The sequence below is a fragment of the Hordeum vulgare genome, chromosome 4H (genome assembly GCF_904849725.1).
Source record: "Hordeum vulgare subsp. vulgare chromosome 4H, MorexV3_pseudomolecules_assembly, whole genome shotgun sequence".
NCBI lineage: Eukaryota > Viridiplantae > Streptophyta > Magnoliopsida > Poales > Poaceae > Hordeum > Hordeum vulgare.
Genome location: NC_058521.1, coordinates 14,792,906 through 14,814,512, shown reverse-complemented (window position 1 = coordinate 14,814,512; position 21,607 = coordinate 14,792,906). Strand labels below are relative to the sequence as shown.

The window sequence follows — 21,607 nt, the reverse complement described above, 5'->3', positions numbered from 1 at the left end:
ATGCCTTCAACAAGTTTATGATGCGTAGACGCTGCTATCGTCTACCATGGATGAAGTCGAAGCTCGGTTTCCACCGGTAGCCACGCCTCCCCAACTAGCCGTCGGGACTAGCCATGGGATCTAGGGATCTGCTACAACCACCTGGCCGACCACCTCCGACGGAGGAGAGGTGACCACCACCAAGCCAGGAGCCGAAGCCCTTGACTTTCTCATGACGCGAGATGGACCCAGGAGCCCGCGTGCCCTCATCAGACTCGACACCATCACGAGGGCGTGAGAAGGGGGCCTGGAGCCAGCCTCGAGCCATGGCTAGGGCGCCCACAGAGCCCGCTGGACCAGCAGGGCGGCGACTAAGGGGGAGGGAGGATGGGGCACCCGTGCTGCATTCGAAGGATCTCGGTAGAGGGGTGGAGCAACTTGTCAGATAACCCCCCCCCCCCCCCCCCCCCCCCCGCGGCGGCGGAGATGCTGGAGTTGGCGGCGAGCGGAGGACCCCCCACGTCGTCCGAGGTGGGGGTGGGAGTACCACCAAGTTTGTGATCTCTTCATCTCTTTCCGTGTCTTTTGTTGCCAAAAAAATCATCTCCTCTCATTTGTCTCTCATGGATCTACATGCGCCTTGCTGATGTCGCAAGGCTTGGAAATTCATGACAGGTACGGCACTCGTTCACCGTATTTCCTTTGGGTAAACACAAGTGCAAAAGACACACTTGCATCATGCAACCTACTAGCATGCCATTTGGACCGGAATAGATAGATGGAGACAAGGACGCCGCGCGTCTCCATCCGTACCAAACCAAGGCAGGCCCTCGTTCGCCCGCACACGAACCGGTGGCAGCTCCACACCACACACACACACTCCGCTCCCCGTACATAGAATCATAGTACATGCATGCATGTGTTGCACACGGCCCGGCCGGCCCCTCCAAATCCACTGCCGGATAGCAGCTGACGTACGTACTCCACGGCCCTTGCTTAGGCACTAAGCATGCAGCCACAGCTGACCTCTGCCGGCGTCGCCAAGTGCTCGACACGGAGCTCGCCGGCACGGCGGGTCTAGTGCGCGTGTCACCGCGCAAAAGCGCTGCATTATTACGCGCCCCGGCCCAGCGCGCGCACGACTAGTTGGTCTCCTTCCATCCATCACATCGATCGCGCCTTTGCTTTGCCTCGCCCTACCATGCATGCATGGCTCCACCCGATCCTCCCAAAGACAGAGAGATCGGCGCGCACAGCGAATGACGAGGACGCATCAGTGCTGCTAGGACCTGGGAAGCCAGGGGTGCATGCACATGCAAACGGCACGCGGATCCGCCCGGGGATCTCCCCCCGCGCGCTGCTTTCCGGCCTGAATGGAGCGAGGAGCTCCTCTCGTGCATCTTTCCGGCCTGAATGGAGCGAGGAGCGAGGAGCTCCTCTCATGCATGAGGCTGGGTCAAAGGCTCCATCTCCATTGGCGTTGGGGGTGTCCTAGTGGGTGTAGTAGGTCCGCCACACTGCTACAGCACCTTGCGTCCTTGCCTTTAGGGTTTAGGCACCCACAGTACGAACCAATCGATCGGCACAAACCTGAAGCTGGTCTATCTGAACCCCGCTGCATGTTGTGTGCAACTCTCATGGTGCTTGCGGAGATCAGCTGGGACATGCCATGCGGGTTGGGGGAGCAAGAGGATCCAGCACTTTAGCTTGGGCTGGGGCCCCGTGGAGATTCGCGCTCGTACGAGACAACCACGGCCACGTGTGGTGGGTATATATATATACTGGCAGAGAATGTAGATTCACGGGCCGGGGTACCACCATGAGCCCTCAGCCCTGTGATGTCGGTCGGTCGATCAATCAATCGCTTCCATCAGGCACGCGATCCTTGCCACCAGCGCCCCACTAAGACCTGTTCTGTACCTGTTAGACAGCGAAATCCTCATCAGAAATTCGATTCTACCCACCCATCAGTGGCACACTGGTACTAACTAGGTACTTACAGTACATGCGAGCCGATTTGGCGTTCAGGGTGAATTAAAAAAATCCGAGGAGAACCAGTTTCATGGGCATGGCCGGCCGAGATTATCATCTGCAGAGCTGTTTCTGACAGAACACAGCAAGCGCTGGATTAACAACAGCGTCGACGTCAGGAAGTAGCAATCGTGTGTTCACCACTAGGCTGCATGGCCCAGCACAAAGAGACAACGATGGGCAATCAGGCAGGGCAAAGGCCTCGACCCCATTGGCGAGAGAACAAGTTGCTTGTTAGGTTTGTTATAAATCCAACTGTCCATTTCCTACAAAAGCTCCTGCTGCTATAGGCCTCTCTGCTGCTTCAGCTTCCATCATCATCGTCATCTCCCCCACAGCGCCAGTAAAAGCACCTAAGAAACCATCAAGGAAGAAACCCGTCAATTAATTAATTAACACGAAACCTTTCCAATCACTCATTGCATTTTGCATGCCCAAACAAAGACCGGTACGTACTCCGTCATGTGTGTGTGTGTGTGTGTGTGTGCACTCTGCTTGTGTGCGCATACAGCAAAGGAGTGACCCCTCTGAAAGCCGGATTCGGTGGATATATACACGCCATCAAATTTGCTTTCAGCTACTCGTTCCAAAGAGGGGGCAGAGGCCGAATTTCAAGTTGCTTATTCCATGACGAATGCCTTGCATGGTTCATTTTCTACTTTCGGTTTTGTAAGCGAGTGGTGCGTGTTGTCTTTCTCCCTGCCCTCGGTACCTAATTTGTGATATCGTCACAGAACCTATCCGGATACTGCAGAGGAACTACTACTACACTTATTCACTCGCCCAGTTGAGAATTACCATTGATCATGTCATCATGCGTTGCTAAGCTCTCTTGCATCGACGTCACTCGGTATATAATATATGCCATTCTTCCTCTAAATGGAAACCACAATACTTTTACATGTTTTCATTGACGGTCCATGGTTAGTCAACAATATGTGTAGACGACTGTCATATCAATGTAATGGTTCATGCCGGCATAAGCCACAAAAAGAAAAAAAAGGAAACCCACGTCGCTCAAGTCGCTCTAGGGGCGTCTCGAGCGACAGATCTCAGCCGCCGTCGCCCCCACCACCTCCACCTTTGTCCCCCGCCGTCCTCGGAGGAAGTCACCATCCTAAGCATGCACGTCTGACGACCGCGGCGGCCCTTCATCCCTTGGCGCGGCGGGTAACGGCGGGGGCCTTTCATCCCCACGCGGAGGGAACTCTGGCTGTTGCAGATCGGCAACCCTCCACGTCGAGGTGCATGCGGCGGATACGGAAGCCAGGGCGACGGCCCAATCTTTTTCGGTGACCTTGGCAACCGTTGAGGCCGTGAGGACAGCACGGCGTCAGGTTCGGGGGACTCGGCACAGCTAAGCCCCTTATCTCCGCATGGTGCGGGTGGTGATGGTGGTGTTCGCTCGGATCTTCAGCCTGCTCTTGGAACCCGGCGGGCGACAAAGTGAGGGCGTCGTTCTGCCTTACAAAGGCGGCGGTCATAGGGTTCCTCTCACGTCAAGATGAAGATCTGCTTGGTGCTTGTCCTTTTTGATTTGGCCGAAGTGTCAAGTTCCGAAAGGCTCTGCCGACAAACTCCCTTGGGCGCCTCATGCGTTGAGTTTGCTACATCGGATGGGATTCAATTGTGCGCACCACTTTTTTCGACCATTTGGTTTCTAGAAGGAACGGCGCGAAGCTCTGCTATTTCGTTGTCATCATGGGACATGTCTTTTTCGTTCCATGATGAAATCAAAGGCAGATAATGGCATGGAAGTTGTGATCTGAATACTAGTAATGATGGTTCGAGTCTTTGCGATGACGACGAATTTGCTTGGTGTTTCAGGACTCGTAACAAACGGCATACAAGTGGGGCGACAACAGAGAAGAAATTCAAGGTCTTGATTTTCAGAATGAAATCAAAGGTCTAGCCTTAATTGATTGTGTATCGCAATGGTCTTTTGAAGGCATTATTTTAAGAGCGGGGAGTTTCTTGAGTGTGAAAACCTATGATCTATGATCGGGCGACGTTGACGCTTGTGCACAATTTTTTCTTAAAGACGTCGCTTTTGAAGACTTTGGACTTCATGTTGTCTTGGTGGCCGGACTTTTCCTTTTTAGCTTTTTTTTCAAATGTGTGCATCGGTATTGTCATTAGGATATTATTTTATTACAAAGATTAAGTGTAATCGATATCTTCATAATATCAATTTATATTTTTTATCAAAAAAATACCCCGCGTAAGCCCGCCTTGCACGTGAAAGAACACATGCGTAGACTCTACGGCCGGTGACCGCGCGTCGACATCTTGTCCACATGCGTGCCAACCGATTCACCGCCTTAACCGTAAGTCCAAACCGATTTGACACAACTTTTTAGAAAGAGAAAAAACATCATGAGCTTGATTTGATCCCATCGATCGCGATTTGGCGGTACATCATCACAATAAACATGTCGTCAAAGGCGTGCCGCACTAAGCGAAGATCGTCGTGGAGCTAGCGCAAGTCATGTCACATGATCGATCTTCCCAGCACAAGGATCACGCAGCGGTCTTCTTCCGCCAGATCTTCCACCCTGACGTCGAGACTCACGTTGAACAAATGCTCCGGCTGGCCCCCCGTTCGAGCCGTCAGCTGGCTGGCTGTTGACACAGCCATTTGAAAACATGCATGTGCTACCGACTCAGTAACACTCAATCGTGGCCGTACGTGTATCTCTCTAAATATACGAGGAGTAGGACGACGAGAGAAAAAAAAACTTGATGGTGCTATTCCAGGGACATGCACTTGGGCAAGAGGCCAGCGTCTGCATCAGGAGGAAAGGTTCTCCTCGGCATTGGCCATGGCCACCTTGGGTCCCGACGCAGCGCATGGACTTCCATCGAATCATGCAGGCAGGACCCAGAGGACCACGGGCCACCGCGCCACGTACAGCTTTAGGACATATAGATAGATCACGGTGGATTTGATTTGATTACGTACGTACTCTGTGTTGTGTTGAAGGCGCCGGCCGGACCAATGGACGAGCCAAAGTTTTCCCCCGCTCGCGACGGCCGGTGGCGTTCGCGGCCGTCCGGCCTTGATCCGACGGTCCCGGTCGCGCTGGAATACGGTCGACGGCGAGACGGCCCCGCCTGCATTGCATGCTCCCCGTACGCTCCGTTCGTGGAGAGTGGTCGTACAATCCCTCTCCTGAGATCCCTGTCGCCGATCCAAAGCGAAGGGGCGGGGAAAGGGAGAGATCGCGTAGCAGGTTGGCAGCATAGAAACGTATCGCAATAATTCCCCACCGTGTCGGTTGGCCTTAGCGCGTCTCGTAGATGGACTACATATTTACGGATGTATATTGACATATCTTAAACTATAGATACACTCATTTTGCTTCGTAGTTAGTCCCCTAGTGAAAAATTCTAAAAAGACTTATATTTAGGATCGAAGGAAGTATGTGATTTTTCGAACACGGTACCGCTCGTATATACCTCATCTTTTAGTTTTTTTTTAACACAGTACGGACGCAAATGTTTATATACATGCGCTTACACTCAGCCCTATAAACACACACACACATCATACCCCTATGAACACATTCGAAAGACTGAGCCGTCGTATCATCTTGAGAATCAACGAAGTCACCATAGACGCCTTGTCCATCTGGAAATACCAGTGTCCCTCTGTAGTGAAATCTCTTAACAAACTTATATTTGGAAACAAAAGGAGTATATGTACATATACTATATGTCGGATCATGGCATGTACCGCGCGAACCAGCACGCGAGATCAGCTCGGAGATGAATCATACTCCCTCTGTTTTTAAATATAAGTTTTTTTAAAGGTTTTATTATGAGACTACATACGAATGTATATAGACATATTTTAGATTGTAGATACACTCATTATGTTCTGTATGTAGCCCCACAATAAAAACTCTAAAAGAACTTATATTTGGAGACGGGGGGAGTAGGTTGCATGTAGGAGAAGGAAATCTGGGGCCGGACACTTGGATCGGATGTGGCACCGGCATGATAGTTCCTTGAGCCAGCTACAACCGGACAGCGCGGTAGGTGGTGGTTTCTCTCCATCGATCGACTTTGGTGAAACGCCCGTTTGATGTCACGGTGATGGTGGTGCTCGGCGTTCTTCGCGTGTTTTCTGCTTCTTCTATGGCGAAGCAGTAGGTTTGGCCGTTTGGTTGGGGGCCTGTTTGATGTGTAGTGGGGCTGTTGCATGCATGCATGCATGCATGCGATGCGCGGAATAAAAATGAATGAAATTCGCTTTCTTTTCCACTTGGCTTCCATCGTTTTGCGGTGAAAGGGAAGGGAATAGATGCCAAATTGCGCCATAGCCATTACCGGAAACATGCTTGGCATAGCGCCAGCCGTGCCCTTCTCACCGTCGTCGCACATTTCTAGGTTTCAGTTTCTACGCCTGGCCTAAGTACTCCAACAAAACGAAATGCTCCATAAAGCACGGGCGTCTTGTCCAATCCAACCCAAGATTAAACAAGCAAACCGTCAATTAACAAAAATGGTGCGGTGTGGTGTGGTGTGGTGTGGCAGGGCATCTAACCATTTCCGTTTCGGGCTCCAACAAAGGCCAGTGGGCGGCCGCGCGCACCGCCGGACCGCGCCGCCGCCGGGCGCGCCGGGCCTCGGGAAGACGGCGCAGATTCCTCCTGGCTCTCTTTTTTATCTCCCGGGGGGACGGCTTTTGCCTCGACACTCCGGCCGGCCGCGGCACCGGGCGACGGCGCCCGGTCTGCTCGCGCGCAGATTCCGAGCGGGACGCGGTGGCCGTCGATCGATTCCCACCGAGAACCGAGCGAATCCGACGCCTTCTTTCCGTTTCTTTTTCCCCGTGGTGGGGCTGTTGCTGCTCGACGGCGACCGGACGGACGCGAGAGGCAGCGGTGGACATTAATAAAGGAATCAATACATTTTGGCGCTCGGTCTCCAGCTTCCGTTCGGCCAGGTGGCTCGCCGTTGAAAGGTCGCAGGGCCCGGGAGAGCGACCGGCCTTTTCACAGGAAAGAGGCCGCTACAGCGATGAGGAGGCCCAGCCGTGCCATCGTAAAAAAAAAAAAAAAAAAGAGGCCCTGTAAAAAAAGGAAAAGAAACGTTTTATATATTCATCGAACATCAGGAGAGCATCTACTACAGCAGAATACAACGAATTCGGTCCTTCAAACACCCATGGACGTCCGCGACATGCCACGCCTCAAGTAATCGATTTCACAACCGGATACCTTAAATCCATATTATTGCGTGCAACATAAAATAAATCTTAATCTAAGCTCATTAGGCGTTTTCGTGCCCATGTCCGACGGTCGGTTGCGTCCTTCGGAGTATTGGTCTGGTTAACGGTGAGGTAGAATAGGACATAGCACACTCATCGGTTGAAGGGAGTCGAGGCGCCGTTGTCTCCCATGTCCTAGTCTTCCTCATTGGAGGCCGGAATCTTGGTTGTGCCAGTGGACGTGAGTTTGATGATAGATCCCTCCTGAACGAACCGACGACGTTCACCATATGGGACGAAGGGGAGTTGAGTGGAGTGGCTAGGGTTTTGTGAGGGGAACGGATGGGGTCGAATATATATAGGGTTGGGTGGGCCAGCGTGGGCTGGTCTGATGTGCCAGGTGTGCTCGTGCCTCCCCACATCTATACCATATTTGGGTTGGGTATGAGGGGCGTCGGTCAGCCCGGACGTTTAAGCCGGTTTGAGGCGTCCGTATGGATGGTTTTTTTCGACCAGTCGTTAACTGGGCCTTTCACATGAGCATATGAGGGGGGTTTGGGGCTCCCGACCGTAGATGCTTTAATAGTACAAAGGATACAAAAGTTACTATAAATTATATCCATGTTAGACCACCTAGTCATGACCACAACCACTATATCTAGCCAAAGGTGCACAACCATCATCATCCGTGCTACACTGAATCAAATAAATTTTGTTGTAGTAGGCAATCGAAAATTTGTCATGCTAAGGACCCAAAGAACCAGCATAACAGAAGAGCAAACATCACCGATGAAGAGAACTGTGGATCAAAATATTCCAACATGTAGACACATGAATGCTGACAAACAAATATTGAATTAAAACAAGTCCATCGAAGACAAACATTCAATGGATCCCATGAGATCTATCACAGACACGTCTCCATGCGTCCTCCGACGATGCTAGACCCATCCCGGGATGGGGCCTAGGAGAGAGAACCTCATTTCATCTTTAGTAAGCCGTCCCGTTCATCTTTCTAAACAGGTCACAACCCGTTAAAAAACACCTAAAAATTAAGCAGGAGCCCTCCTGCCGGCAAGGATCGGGATTCATCATGCTTCCTGTTGGAAATATGAGCAATTTACCAAAGGATTTTATTAAAAGAAAAGCTAGGATAAACCTAACCATCATAACTAAGACGGAAGAAGACATGCAATATAGAGATGAAAAGACAGAAGATAGGTGCACATATGATCTAGAAAAGAACATATGCATAACCGTTCTATATAGACAAGGTACCATAGGAAGTGATGAACAGACATAGTACATATCTAGAAGAGATACTATAGCAAAAAGTTGCGATAGAAACTGAAAGAAGAAGAACAAGAGTACGTACTGAGTTGCAGCAACAGGATTGGTGTTGTCGTTGGCCATGTTACCAGAGAGGTGGTCGATGTCAGGGAAGTAGTCGTCGTCCGAGAAGAAATCGTCGGTGTCCGGAAGCCAGTAGTCGCGCTGAGCGCTCCCCAAAAACCTTATCGCCCTTCTCCCGTACAAGACTCGAAGAGACGGAGTTTCGGAGGCCTACTGTCCCGACGAACGTACCAGCAGCACAGAGAAAGGAACCGGTGGCGAGAGGAACTTCTGATGCGTTCTTCTGGAGAGGAGCGACCTCTCTTTTATAGGCGCAGGAGAAGGAGGCGAGAGGCCAGCGACGGGAGCAAAAATTTAGTTCGGCTCGACTCATTCCCGCGACGCGACGCGACGCGACGAGGCGGGCGGCGGAGGAGGAGGAGCGCGCGTGTATGTCTCTCTTGTTCTCAAGCTCATACATGTGTGGAAACATCCTCCCTTATAAGGAGGTCCAACTCCCACTAAACTAGCAATGTGGGACTAAACATTTCCACCTCTTGCCTTGCACAAATGAGCTGCGTGGGCCTTCCCCGCGGGTGGAGCTTATGCGTCATACTCCGAGACCTTTCATGACTTTACTAGAGAGCACCCTACTCTCATAGATTGCGACGTTAACAATCAGACTCATATAGGTATGTTCTTCAAAAGATGTTTTGCAGGATAACATCTCTGCTTCAATAAGCCACTTAGAACATATTAAGATGTACATCAACCTGCCATGCAGTTTAGGAAAGTATTGCATCTTCATGGTGTGGTATTATTAATGATAAGGATACTTTCCTCTCAGTTGACCAACAACTTGTCTTCCACATCTAATTCACGGGATCTCCTATCACAAAGAATAGGTTACCACTGTGAACAACTCAAATTGTGGGTCTCATACCCATCTCCCTCGATGCATTTTCTATCACATTACGTGATAGACCCTTAGTAAACGGATCTGCCAGATTTTTAGATGTTTGGATATAATCCAATGCAATAACTCCGGAGTTTCTCATTTTCCTGACAGATTTTAACCTTCTCTGAATGTGTCTTGATGACTTTATGTTATCCTTTGAGCTGCTCACTTTCATGATCATTGTTTGATTATCGCAGTTCATAAGGATACCCGGTACAGGTTTCTCGACAACCGGCAAGTCACTCAAGAGCCGGCGAAGCCAATCTGCTTCAACTGTAGCTGTATCTAGTGTTGTGAGTTCTGCTTCCATTGTTGACCTTGTTAAGATCGTTTGCTTGCAAGACTTCCAAGAAACAGCGCCACCTCCATGAGTGAATACATATCCGCTCGTGGCCTTTATCTCATCAGCATCAGAGATCCAGTTTGAATCACTATACCCTTCAAGCACCTTTGGATGTCCAGTATAGTGAATTCCATAATTTGCAGTGCCTTTCAAATAACGCAAAACTCTCTCTAGAGCTTTCCAATGCACATCTCCTGGTTTTGAGACAAACCGACTCAGTTTGCTAACAGCAAAAGAGATGTCAGGTCTTGTAGCACTGGCTAAGTACATAAGCGAGCCAGTAATCTGAGAATATTTCAATTGGTCTCTAGCAATTCTTCGATTCTTTCGAAGTAGCACGCTCACATCATATGGTGTGGGAGAGGACTTGCAGTCACTATACTCAAAAGCGACTCAAGATCTTTTCCACATAGTGAGATTGAAGCAACGTAATCCCACCATCTTCGTCTCTTAACAACTTGATGTTCAGAATGACATCAGCCACTCCTAAATCCTTCATCTCAAAACAGTGAGATAAGAAATCCTTGACTTCTTTAATAACGTTCAGATTTGTTCCGAAAATCAGTATGTCATCAACATACAAGCAAAGGATAACTCCCTCGCCCCCACCATAGCGATAGTACACACATTTATCAGCTTCGTTTACAACAAAGCCTGCAGTTGTGAGAGTCCTTTCAAACTTCTCATGCCACTGCTTGGATGCTTGCTTAAGTCCATATAAAGACTTCAGCAACTTGCATACTTTCCCTTCCTGGCCATGTACTACAAACCCATCTGGTTGTTCCATGTAAATTTCCTCATCCAACTCTCCATTTAGGAAAGCAGTCTTAACATCCATTTGATGAACGAGAAGACCATGTCAGGCGGCTAGTGAAAGTAGTACTCGAATAGTGGTTAGTCGAGCCACGGGTGAGTAAGTATCAAAGAAGTCTTCACCTTCCTTTTGGGTATAACCCTTGGCCACTAGTCGTGCCTTGTACTTTTCGATAGTACCATCAGGCCTAAGTTTCTTCTTGAATACCCTTTTGCATCCTATAGGTTTGCACCCATAAGGATGATCAGTTATATCCCAAGTTTCATTTGACAAGATGGAATCCATCTCACTACGGACTGCTTCCTTCCAGTAGTCAGCATCTTCAAACGCATAGGCCTCTGAAATAGAACTGGGAGTATCGTCTATGAGATACACAAGAAATCATCACCAAAGGACTTTGGAGTCCTCTGTCTCTTGCTCCTGGTAGGAGCTTCATTGTTCTCCTCCACAATATTTTCAAAGTGTTCCATCGAAATGATAGGTTCACTATGTGTAACTAATTCATGATTTGATGAATTAGGCATCTCCTGATTAGATGAGGTAGCCATATCCTTCATTGGAAAGATATCTTCAAAGAGAGTCGCGTCATTCGACTCCATGATTGTACCGACATGCATGTCAGATACCTCAGATTTTACAACCAAGAATCTATATCCAATGCTATGAAAAGCATATCCCAGAAAAACACAATCCACGGTTTTTGGTCCTAGCTTGCGCTTCTTTGGGATTGGTACATTGACTTTTGCCAAACAACCCTAGGTTCGTAGATAAGAGAGTTTTAACCTTTTCTTTTCCCATTCCTCGAATGGAGTTATCTCTTTGTTCTTTGTAGGAACTCGATTCAGGACATGACATGCAGTCAATATCGCCTCCCCCCACCATGCCTTGGAGAGACCCGATGTATCTAACATGGCGTTCACCAAATCAGTTAGAGTACGGTTCTTTCTTTCAGCTATTCCATTTGATTGAGGTGAATAGGGAGGCGTCCTCTCATGAATTATACCATGTTCCGCACAAAAAGAATCAAATTCATTTGAGAAATACTCTCCACCACGATCGGACCTAAGCCTATTGATCTTTCGATCAAGTTGGTTTTCTGCTTCAGCTTTATAGATCTTGAAAAAGTTCAAAGCCTCATCCTTAGACTTCAGAAGATACACTCGGCAGTATCTAGTGGAGTCATCAATTAGTGTCATAAAATATTTCTTTCCACCTTTTGTCAAAATGCCATTCATTTCACATAGATCTGAATGTATGAGCTCTAGTGGTGCAAGATTTCTCGTTTCGGCACTCGTATGAGACTTACGAGGTTGTTTGGCTTGCACACAAACTTGACACTTAGATCCCTTGAATGTGTTAAAGCTAGAGATTAAGTTCAATTTCACTAGTCGCGACATGCAACCAAAATTAACATGACAAAGACGTGAATGCCACACATTTGATTCACTATTGTTGTAAACATGATTAGCAACTTTATTGCAAACGTCTGACAAGGATAAACAGAACAGGCCTCCTCACTCGTAGCCTTTACCAACAAAAGTTCCATACTTGGATATTACAAATTTATTAGACTCAAAGACAAGCTTGTAGCCATCTCTACACAAAAGAGATCTGCTAACAAGATTTTTATTCACGGAGGGGACATAATGCACGTTCTTCAGCCGCACGATCTTTCCCGAAGTAAACTTCAGATCGACCGTGCCAACACCACGAACAGAAACACGTGAACCGTTGCCCATCAGGACGGTGGAAGTCCCTGCGGACTGATAAGATGAAAACATGGAAATATCACCGCATATATGCACATTAGCACCCGTGTCAATTAACCAACCAGGAAAATGACATACTGAAAGAATAGTGGGTAATATACCATACCCAACATCCTCCACTTCAGTGTCAGCAATGACGACATTAGCAGACTTGCCGCCTTTTCCATGTTGACGCTTGTCATAACGATTAGGGCAGTTAGGTGCCCAATGATCAGGATCTCCGCACACATGACAAACACCTTTCTTCTTGTCATTCTTCTTCATGAAGTTGGTGTGATGTACATCCTTGTTCTTCCCATCGAACTTTGCTTTACCATCAAACTTGCCCTTGTTCTTGAAATTGTGGGGCTGGAAGTTTTTCTTCTGTACCAAATTGGCACTAGAACCTCCCTCAATAGCTCGAGCACGTGTGTCTTTTGCTCTCGCCTTTTCTTCCACATCAAGAGTACCAATGAGATCCGGAACGGAAAACTCCTGTCTCTTGTGCTTCAGTAAGGTAGCAAAGTTCCTCCACGAAGGAGGAAGTTTAGTGATGATGCCTCCGGCAACAAACTTGTCCGGTAGCAAGCAATTGAAGTGCTCAAGTTCTCTTGCAAATGACTGTATTTCGTGAGCTTGCTCAACCACGGAGCGCTCTTCAGTCATCCTGTAGTCATAGAATTGTTCCATGATATACAGCTCAGTGCCAGCATCCGAGACCCCAAACTTGGTCTCGAGTGCATCCCACATATCTTTTCCATTATCAATTGACGCATAAGCATCAACTATGTTCTCACCAAGAACGCTCAAGAGAGCAGCCTTAAACAAGGTATCCATTTTCTGAAAAGCTAGCTCATGTTGAGCATCATGATCTCCTTCAGGTTTGCCAAGAGTGGCGTCATAGCAGCTCATGGTTTGAAACCATAGAACAGCTCTCACGCGCCATCTCTTGTAGTGAACACCCTCAAACATAGGAGGTCTCATGGAGGCAACAAAACCACTCGGGGTAAATTGCCTATAATAAGGTTTTTGGATTGTTGAAAATATGAGCAATTTTCCAAAGGATTTTATTAAAAGAAAAGCTAGGATAAACCTAACCATCTTAACTAAGACGGAAGAAGACATGCAATATAGAGATGAAAAGACAAAAGACAGGTGCACATATGATCTAGAAAAGAACATATGCATAACCGTTCTATATAGACAAGGTACCATAGAAGTGATGAACAGACACGGTACATATCTAGAAGAGATACTATAGCAAAAAGTTGCGATAGAAACTGAAAGAAGAAGAACAAGAGTACGTACTGAGTTGCAGCAGCAGGATTGGTGTTGGCGTTGTCGTTGGCCATGTTACCAGAGAGGTGGTCGACGTCAGGGAAGTAATCGTCGTCCGGGAAGAAATCGTCGGTGTCCGTGATGGAAGCCAGTAGTCGCGCTGAGCGCTCCCCAAAAATCTTATCGCCCTTCTCCCGTACAAGACTCGAAGAGACGGAGTTTCGGAGGCCTACTGTCCCGACGAACGGTGCACGCCGCAAGACGGGATGAGGAAGAACGTAGCAGCAGCACAGAGAAAGGAACCGGTGGCGAGAGGAACTTCTGATGCGTTCTTCTCGAGAGGAGCGACCTCTCTTTTATAGGCGCAGGAGAAGGAGGCGAGAGGCCAGCGACGGGAGCTGAAGAGAACACGGGATATGAAACGAACAAACTGCATCGCTGCAGCGTTCGCTTTCAATATCCACTAGCAAACACGTTCAACTTCTCCGAGTGGACTTTCGTATACCAGTCGTGCGTGGTAAAAATTTAGTTCGGCTCATTTCCGCAACCCGTGTCGTGACGAGGCGGGCGGCGGAGGAGGAGGAGCGCGCGTGTATGTCTCTCTTGTTCTCAAGCTCATACATGTGTGGAAACATCCTCCCTTATAAGGAGGTCCAACTCCCACTAAACTAGCAATGTGGGACTAAACATTTTCACCTCTTGCCTTGCACAAATGGGCTGCGTGGGCCTCTAGGGTTTATTAGGAATCATATATTGGGTTGGCCCAAACAATTGAATAAAATTCGAGCACTTTCATGGTCGTAAGTCTAGGGGAGACGAGGCAGGTCGACACCGCCGCGGACGGGGAATAGCCCTTACTAATTTATTTATTTTTTAACATAAAAACATGGCATTTCACCGTGCAATATAAGTGGGAAAAAAATTCAACATACAACTACGCGTAGGAAAAGGCACATCTCAATATGCAAACATGCATGAATTTTTCTGTTCTATCTATATTTGATAATATTTTTGGTCCTCATATTATTACTCACGTAGTCATATTGCATATAACCAAGTACCATAGAAATAGATTTGTAAAAAATCCCTATAACAATGGGCTGGATATCGTCTAGTAAGTGAAATGCACGCTTCGCCCAACCACAAAAGACGAGAGAAAAATATATACTTTTTTGGTGTCTTTATTAGCATCGTCGTTTGCCATTTGCTGGTTGCAACAACTCGCAACTTTGCAAGTATGAACTGTATGCATGGCAATTAAAAAAATTCTGCACATACGACCGTGTAGCTCTATGTACACCTTTGCTCCGATTGAAGGTATAGAATCCAATTTTCAACTTTTTTTCCCGCAAACAGAAAAGATGTAGAATCCAATGGTAGAAGCTTATAATTGAAAGACTATACATATGTTCATAGTGGAGTACAAAGATTGTACTCCCTCCGTCCTAAAATAAGTGTCTTAAGCTTAATACAAATTTGTACTAGAGCTATTATAAAGTTGAGACAGTTATTTTAGGATAGAGGGAGTATGAAATAAGCTTAGTACTGTGTAGGACAAGTCAAAGCATATCTTGGCTTGTGGTAGATCATACTAAATTAAAACAGTGACCAATTCAATAAACTTCGTTTCTTGTCGGCAATCACCGGCTAGTGTAGTTGTCACAGAGGTCAAGGTATCACAAATAATTACGGAGTACTTGTAACTTAGGCTACATGTACAAGAATATAACTTTTGAAACTTTTTTCAGAACACCGTTATTTTTCTAACATAGTTTTAAAAATATTTCATGTTTCAGACCAATTATTATTAAAGTTTTGCGAACCTTGTCTCGGAGGATTTTTCGAGTTCTTAAAAATTTATTCCAAAGCTCTCATAATAATCACTTGCTCCAAATAAAAAACATTTTCTCCTTTGATTCTTTCTTTTACCTGCCCATTTCATACAAGATAGGTCATACACCTATTATCTTTTCCTGGACCATGCTTATTTTCATATGCAAGGTCGTTAACTCAAAATGATCTACAACATTCTTATGTTGATTACATTATTTTAGAATCATGTATAGGTTACCTTTGTAACTTCTGAAACGTTCACGCAAACTCGTGTAAGAACCAAAATTGAGGTGTAAGCTTATATTCAATCAGCCTTGAGTCGAGGGTAAGGGCGCCGACCTAAATTACTAAATTTAGACGATATGCTAGTCTTCGGAGCTTTTTTCTCGAATACGAAGTTATTATGCAATTCAGTCTTCAATAATACGGCTCATATGGTCAACCTATAAGAGATGGGCCGACCATCCGAGGATCCCTTAGTCCAGGACTCCCTTAGTAGCCCCCGAACTTGCATCAAACGCCGATGTACATGGTCTTCGACAGCTTTTCGCGCCCGGAGTGATTGGCTTGTGAGGCGAGTTCCTCCATCCCCTCTCATTTGTGGAACGACCGTCCAATTATTGACCAGTTCTCGATTATCGAAGCGTCGTGGGGCCCACGACCTCCAAACTTTCAGCTCGAGAATCGATAGCAACACTCGATCCCTGTGCTCGTTAATGAGGATAAGCAATCTAGCGGTCCCTCACGAAACCGCTTCTTGTAACCGCGGGGTGAAATACTCTTTATAAACAGATCAAATCCGTCCTTGGGTGACCATAACCCCTCACGCGCCACCAAGAAAACCCTAGAGCTCCAGCGCCCGGAGTCATGGCGGGTTCCTCCTCGCGACCCTTTAGCCCCTTCCGGGGAGATTGGGCAAGTTGTTCCGTTTCCTTGTTCCAGTTGCGCAACCTTGAAGTACAAGGATATCTCCCCACGTCGGATCACGCGGCTACTCGTGCTGGACTGACTTCCGCCAACGACGAGGCCCTTGCAGAGAATTTTGCCCTACCCCGCAAAAGGGCGAAAGGGTCTGTTTTGTATATTTCCTGCTGTGAGGTCTGGGCTTTCCGGTCCACCCCTTTCCGATGGGCTTACCGGAGTTCTACGGGCTTCAACTTCACAACCTCACCCCGTGTTCGATCCTTCACATCTCACGCTTCATAGCCTTGTACGAGACGTTCTTGGGCTGCGAACCCCACTTTGACCTATGGAGAAAATACTTCTGCCTCATTCCTCGAACTAGAGGAACGTCAATTCGTAAAGTGGGCGGAGCCAAAGTGTGGCGTATATCCGGAACCGGATACCCTGTCGGGATTCCAAAGAAGGAAGCCAATGAGTGGTCTTCGAAATGGTTTTACCTCGAGGACATTCCCTTATTCGACCCAGTTCAGAGGGGTCTTCCCGAATACTCCGAGGTCTCCTTGAAGAAGCGGTTTAGCTCCTAGCCGATCAGTCCCTCCGAGGAAGAGAGCCCCAAAGTATAGCGCCTAGCAGCTAAGGTGAGGTTACTTGCTCACAGTGGGCTGGCCATGGTCAATGTGATGGCCGCAACAATTATTCGATGTGTCCAGACACTCCAATAGCACACGCACCACTTGTGGCGCTACAACGGGACAAGCGACACTACCCATTCCAGACGATAGGGGTCAGATTGCACGAGTTAACTGTGTTGCGGTGGAGTACCGCGCTAACCGGGCTGTATGCACACGAGATCGGCTCGGAGATGAATCGTACTCACTTTGTTCCTAAATGTAGATTATTTTAAAGATTTTACTAGGAGATTACATAGAAAGCAAAACGAGTGAATTCACACTCTAAAGTATGTCTATGTAGATGTGTATATAGTCTTTTAAAGCAACTCCAACCGGCCGACCCAAACGGACACGTGATATGTTCGGATTTTATCCGTTTGGGCTGGCCATGGCGTTTGGGATATCGTCTACTAAGTGAAATACCGCTTCGCCCAACCACAAAAGATAAGAAAAAAATTTATTTTTGGGGGTCTTCATTTAGCATCATTGTTTGCCATTTGCTGGTCGCAACAACTCACAACTTTGCAAGTAAGAGCCGTATGTACGGCAGTTAAAACAAATATCCACGTCGATCGTTTAGCTCCTTGTACAACTTTGCTCCGATTGAAGGTATAGAATTCAATTTTCATACGGGGACAATTTACAAGATACTAATGTGTAGTTGCGGTTGTTGCCAATTTTCATGGTGATAATTTACAAGATCCTGATGTTGCTGTCTCAAAAGGGCGGCCACAAGCAGGACGATATAAAACGTTCATGAAAACTTTGCTTGCCAAGCAAAAGATTCATTGCAACCTATTTTCATGTGGAGCGATCTGTCGATTGCATTGTAGATGAGATAGATGTCGATGGGGTAAACCTCACAAAAGGACATTATCATGATAATGAGGTTCTTGTCAACAACATTGATATAGGTGGACAACGGGCGAACGCCTAGGAAAAAGGCTCATTTATTTATGACGAACCACATAAAGTTTAAAAACCTCGCAAAAAGGGTCCAGTTTTTGACAACTCGTGCAGATTTTTGCTAGAAATTTCGGCAGCATAATGCGTTGGAGAGAATTCAAGACGGACTCAAAGTTAGCACTTGCGCAATAATTTTTCAAGGTCCCTTGTACTTCTTTCCAGTACAGAGAGTACTAATAACAAGAGTATTATGCGTACAAAACTTTAAGTTTTGTACATGTTTCTCTACTAAGTTTTTTCTTTGATATTTTGAATAAGAAATATTAATAAATTGAGCAACAAAACATTTAGAAGACATAACTATACATGCTCTATCCGACAAGTCCGTGAGCTGTAGGAATGGCATCTCCATCCACTTGATGAGCAAGAAGGGTGACATAACAGAAGATGTCTAGGAACATATAAATATTACCAATGCTGATGAAAGACACATATGACAAGAACCAAAAAGCAGATATAATTATGTTTCATTCATTCTTTCTCCACCATAGTAAGGACTTGTAGTGAATTTGGGTGATTGTCATTTCAACCCCGACAATGACGAAGGAAAATTCTGTTCTTGTATGGAGATGCAAACAAATTAGAATCTCTCTATGTCATATTTACCTAAAGCACTATGCAGGAACAAGAAAAAGGTATATGATAAAGAAAACACAATTGGGTTTTGAGAATATTCCAACTCCAAAGTAGTACATATTAAATAGTTCATTTTTGTCATCATGAAAAAGTTTATATTCTACCCCTATAGGCTACATGTGGTACTTTCCAACCAATTAACCATCTATCGGGTGATCGAATAAGCAGCTGATGAAAAAAAAAATCTTCAACGTCAAACCATGCAAAACAGGAAATAAATATGGAGTGCATCATAATGAAGCAGAGGCCCGAGATTACCTTCCTTTAAAAATGCTTATAAAGTAGGAGGAAATGACTAGGGTTTAGCGGCATTTTCAAAATATCATTATAGACTTCTTATTTTCAAAAATCATCGTACTACTAATGCATGCCTCTTGTGCTAAAATTTACCAGGAAATCAACATCCAAATGTATATAACATAGACTATAATGATAGTCCTTTTCCATACCCTGGTAATTTTTATTTTGAGATGACTACATCGGTATTGAAAAAGGGGGACATGAATCTGAGAAGGGTGTTGTAGTGGTGGCTAACTATATGTTGCTTTGTCGTATTTTTGAGCACATCGTAAACAGAAACACGCCTTTGCCAAAGAAAAAGAACAAAAACAGTTGTAAGGGGGCTGGTGCGTCTTAGGCCTTGTACAATGCAATACTTATAGAAATATACCCCCTCCGATCCGAATTAATTGATGCAGATTTAATATAACTCCGTTATAATTAATTTGGACCGGAGGGGATATAATTTTTATTTAAGCATTGATGCTTATTAATGAAGAGTGAACACTTACTTAAGCACCATTTTGATAGAGATAAACATTGATGCTTAGAAAAAACTAAGTCCAACTGCCTGGTACTGGTAGCACCGTTGTGTTACTTCATGACCGAACCGTGCGTGCGTGCGTTCCAGCAAATGCCAAAGTGAACATTTGCAAAAGAACGAAAAGAAATTCCAAAGTGAAACTTGTGAAAAAGGCGAAGGAAAACAGAGCATGGTGGCAGAGGCAACCAGTGGGGGTGGGGTGGGGGGGGGGGGGGGTGGGGGGGGGGAGCATGGGCCCCCTCTCTCCTTTGGCCTTGGACGGCCAATGCCACCCCAGTCCCTCTCCTTTCCCCCCCGCCTACAAATAGCCCTCGGAGCTCAGCAAACCAAATCATACATGCCAGCAACAGAGCAGCTTCTTTGTTGTGTTAACAACAACACACGAGAGCTGCCAGTGAGTGATCGCCTCGCCTCCCAAAACCCAGCGAGCGGCCTTCACACCTTCCTACATAAAGGCGAAGATGTCGGTGGCCGTGTGCCGTGGCCCGGCCATGCCGTCGTTCGAGACCCCCGCCTGGCTGCTCCCGGCTGAGCCGTACAAGCCGGCGGTGGTCGTGGCGGCCGACGACCGGCGGCCTGCTCAGGTCGACATATGGAATGCCATCCAGGCAGACGTGGACGCCAAGGTGGCCGCCGCCAAGAAGCCGTACGTCAGCCCGCGCGTGCGCCGGTCCATGAGCCAGAAGAGCCTCGAGGTCTGCACCGAGAGCCTCGGCTGCGAGACCGGCTCCGGCGACTTCACCGCGTCTCTGGACGCCGTCGACATGTCCCGCTTTTTGGGCTCGCCGCTGCCCGTCGAGGCAGAGGAGTCCTTGTGGGAGAGCAGTGCCGCGCAAGGAAGCTACCCTGGCGACGACCTCGTGGCGGTGAACTACCACTCCTCGGCCGGGAGACGGTCGCCGCGCCGCTCGTTCCCGCCGCCGCTGCCGTCCATGTCGAGCCGCGATGGGCCGTGTCTTAAGATGTGCTCCCGCCGCCAGGACGGCCGCCTCGTCGTCGAGGCGGTGGCGGTGAGGCCGCGCGGGTACCTCCAGGCGACCCGCCAGGATGGCCGCCTCTGCCTCTCCTTCATCGAGTGCTCTGCTCGCGGCCAGAGCGCGGCGAGCAAGAGCGCCGCGCCGACCGAGGCGTCCTACTTCCCGGCCGTGGAGGACAAGTGCGAGCCAGAGCAAGAGGTGGCCATGCAAGTGGAGGAGGAGGAGGAAGACGAGGAGGAGGTGGAGGTGGTGGACAGAGGCACCGTGGTGGAGGTGAAGGTCAGCTCGCAGCCCCAGGCGCCCGCCGCCGCCAAGGTGCACCGGTCGACGCTCGTCATCAACAAGTTCGTCGGCAGCACGCCCTTCACCTCCGAACAAGCCCGGTGCCACGCCGACGCGCCGCACCCCGAGCCGTCGGCCCGCGACGAAACCCCGCCAACGCTGCGCCGGGTGCCCTCGTCCACGACGACGCTCGCGGCCGCGGTCGCCGTGGCGTCGACCGAGACCGGCGCGCCGCACACGCCCATCGACGGCGACGACGACGACGTGTGCGGCGTGCAGCACCCGCCGGCCCTGGCCGCCGCCGACACGAAGCAGCAGCTGCTCCTCTTCACGTCGCGGCGGGGCGACAAGCACGACCTGCTGCAGAGCGTGCGCCGGTGCCGGCAGCTGCGGCAGAGGCCGCTCTTCATCCTGGAGCAGTACTGCATTGCCACCTCCTAATCGCACGCGCCCGAAGCAAAGCACAAGACGAACACATGTCCAATCAATCAAGATCAATCACCCTAGCATCCGCATTTGCACCGCTGCTAATGCGATAGTTCGGTTGCCAGGCTTAAATTAATCGAGCACGCACGCCTACTATTCCCATGTCAGTTCCCAGATAGTTAGCCAACGGGATAATAACCTTGATTAATCCGTGGCCACAGTGGCTGCTGCCTGCTTGCATGCCGGGCTTTTTAGCGACATATGTCGCTCATTTTTGCCCCGATCGATCGGTCGGGTCGCCGTTTGGTCCCGGTGCATGCAGCGGCCGCTTCCGGCGTGGCCGCGTTGTACTGTATTTCTAGTGTGATTTGAGTAATTATCCAATGAATTAA

At 48.1% G+C, this 21,607-nt stretch overlaps 1 protein-coding gene across 1 annotated transcript; it reads left to right on the top strand.

The window, feature by feature from the left end:
* The first annotated feature begins 19,855 nt into the window (after positions 1–19,855).
* LOC123451042 (protein FAF-like, chloroplastic) lies at positions 19,856–21,607 on the top strand. The gene has a single exon (XM_045128058.1). The coding sequence runs from the start codon at positions 19,992–19,994 to the stop codon at positions 21,228–21,230; it is 1,239 nt and encodes a 412-aa protein (XP_044983993.1). The 5' UTR covers positions 19,856–19,991; the 3' UTR covers positions 21,231–21,607.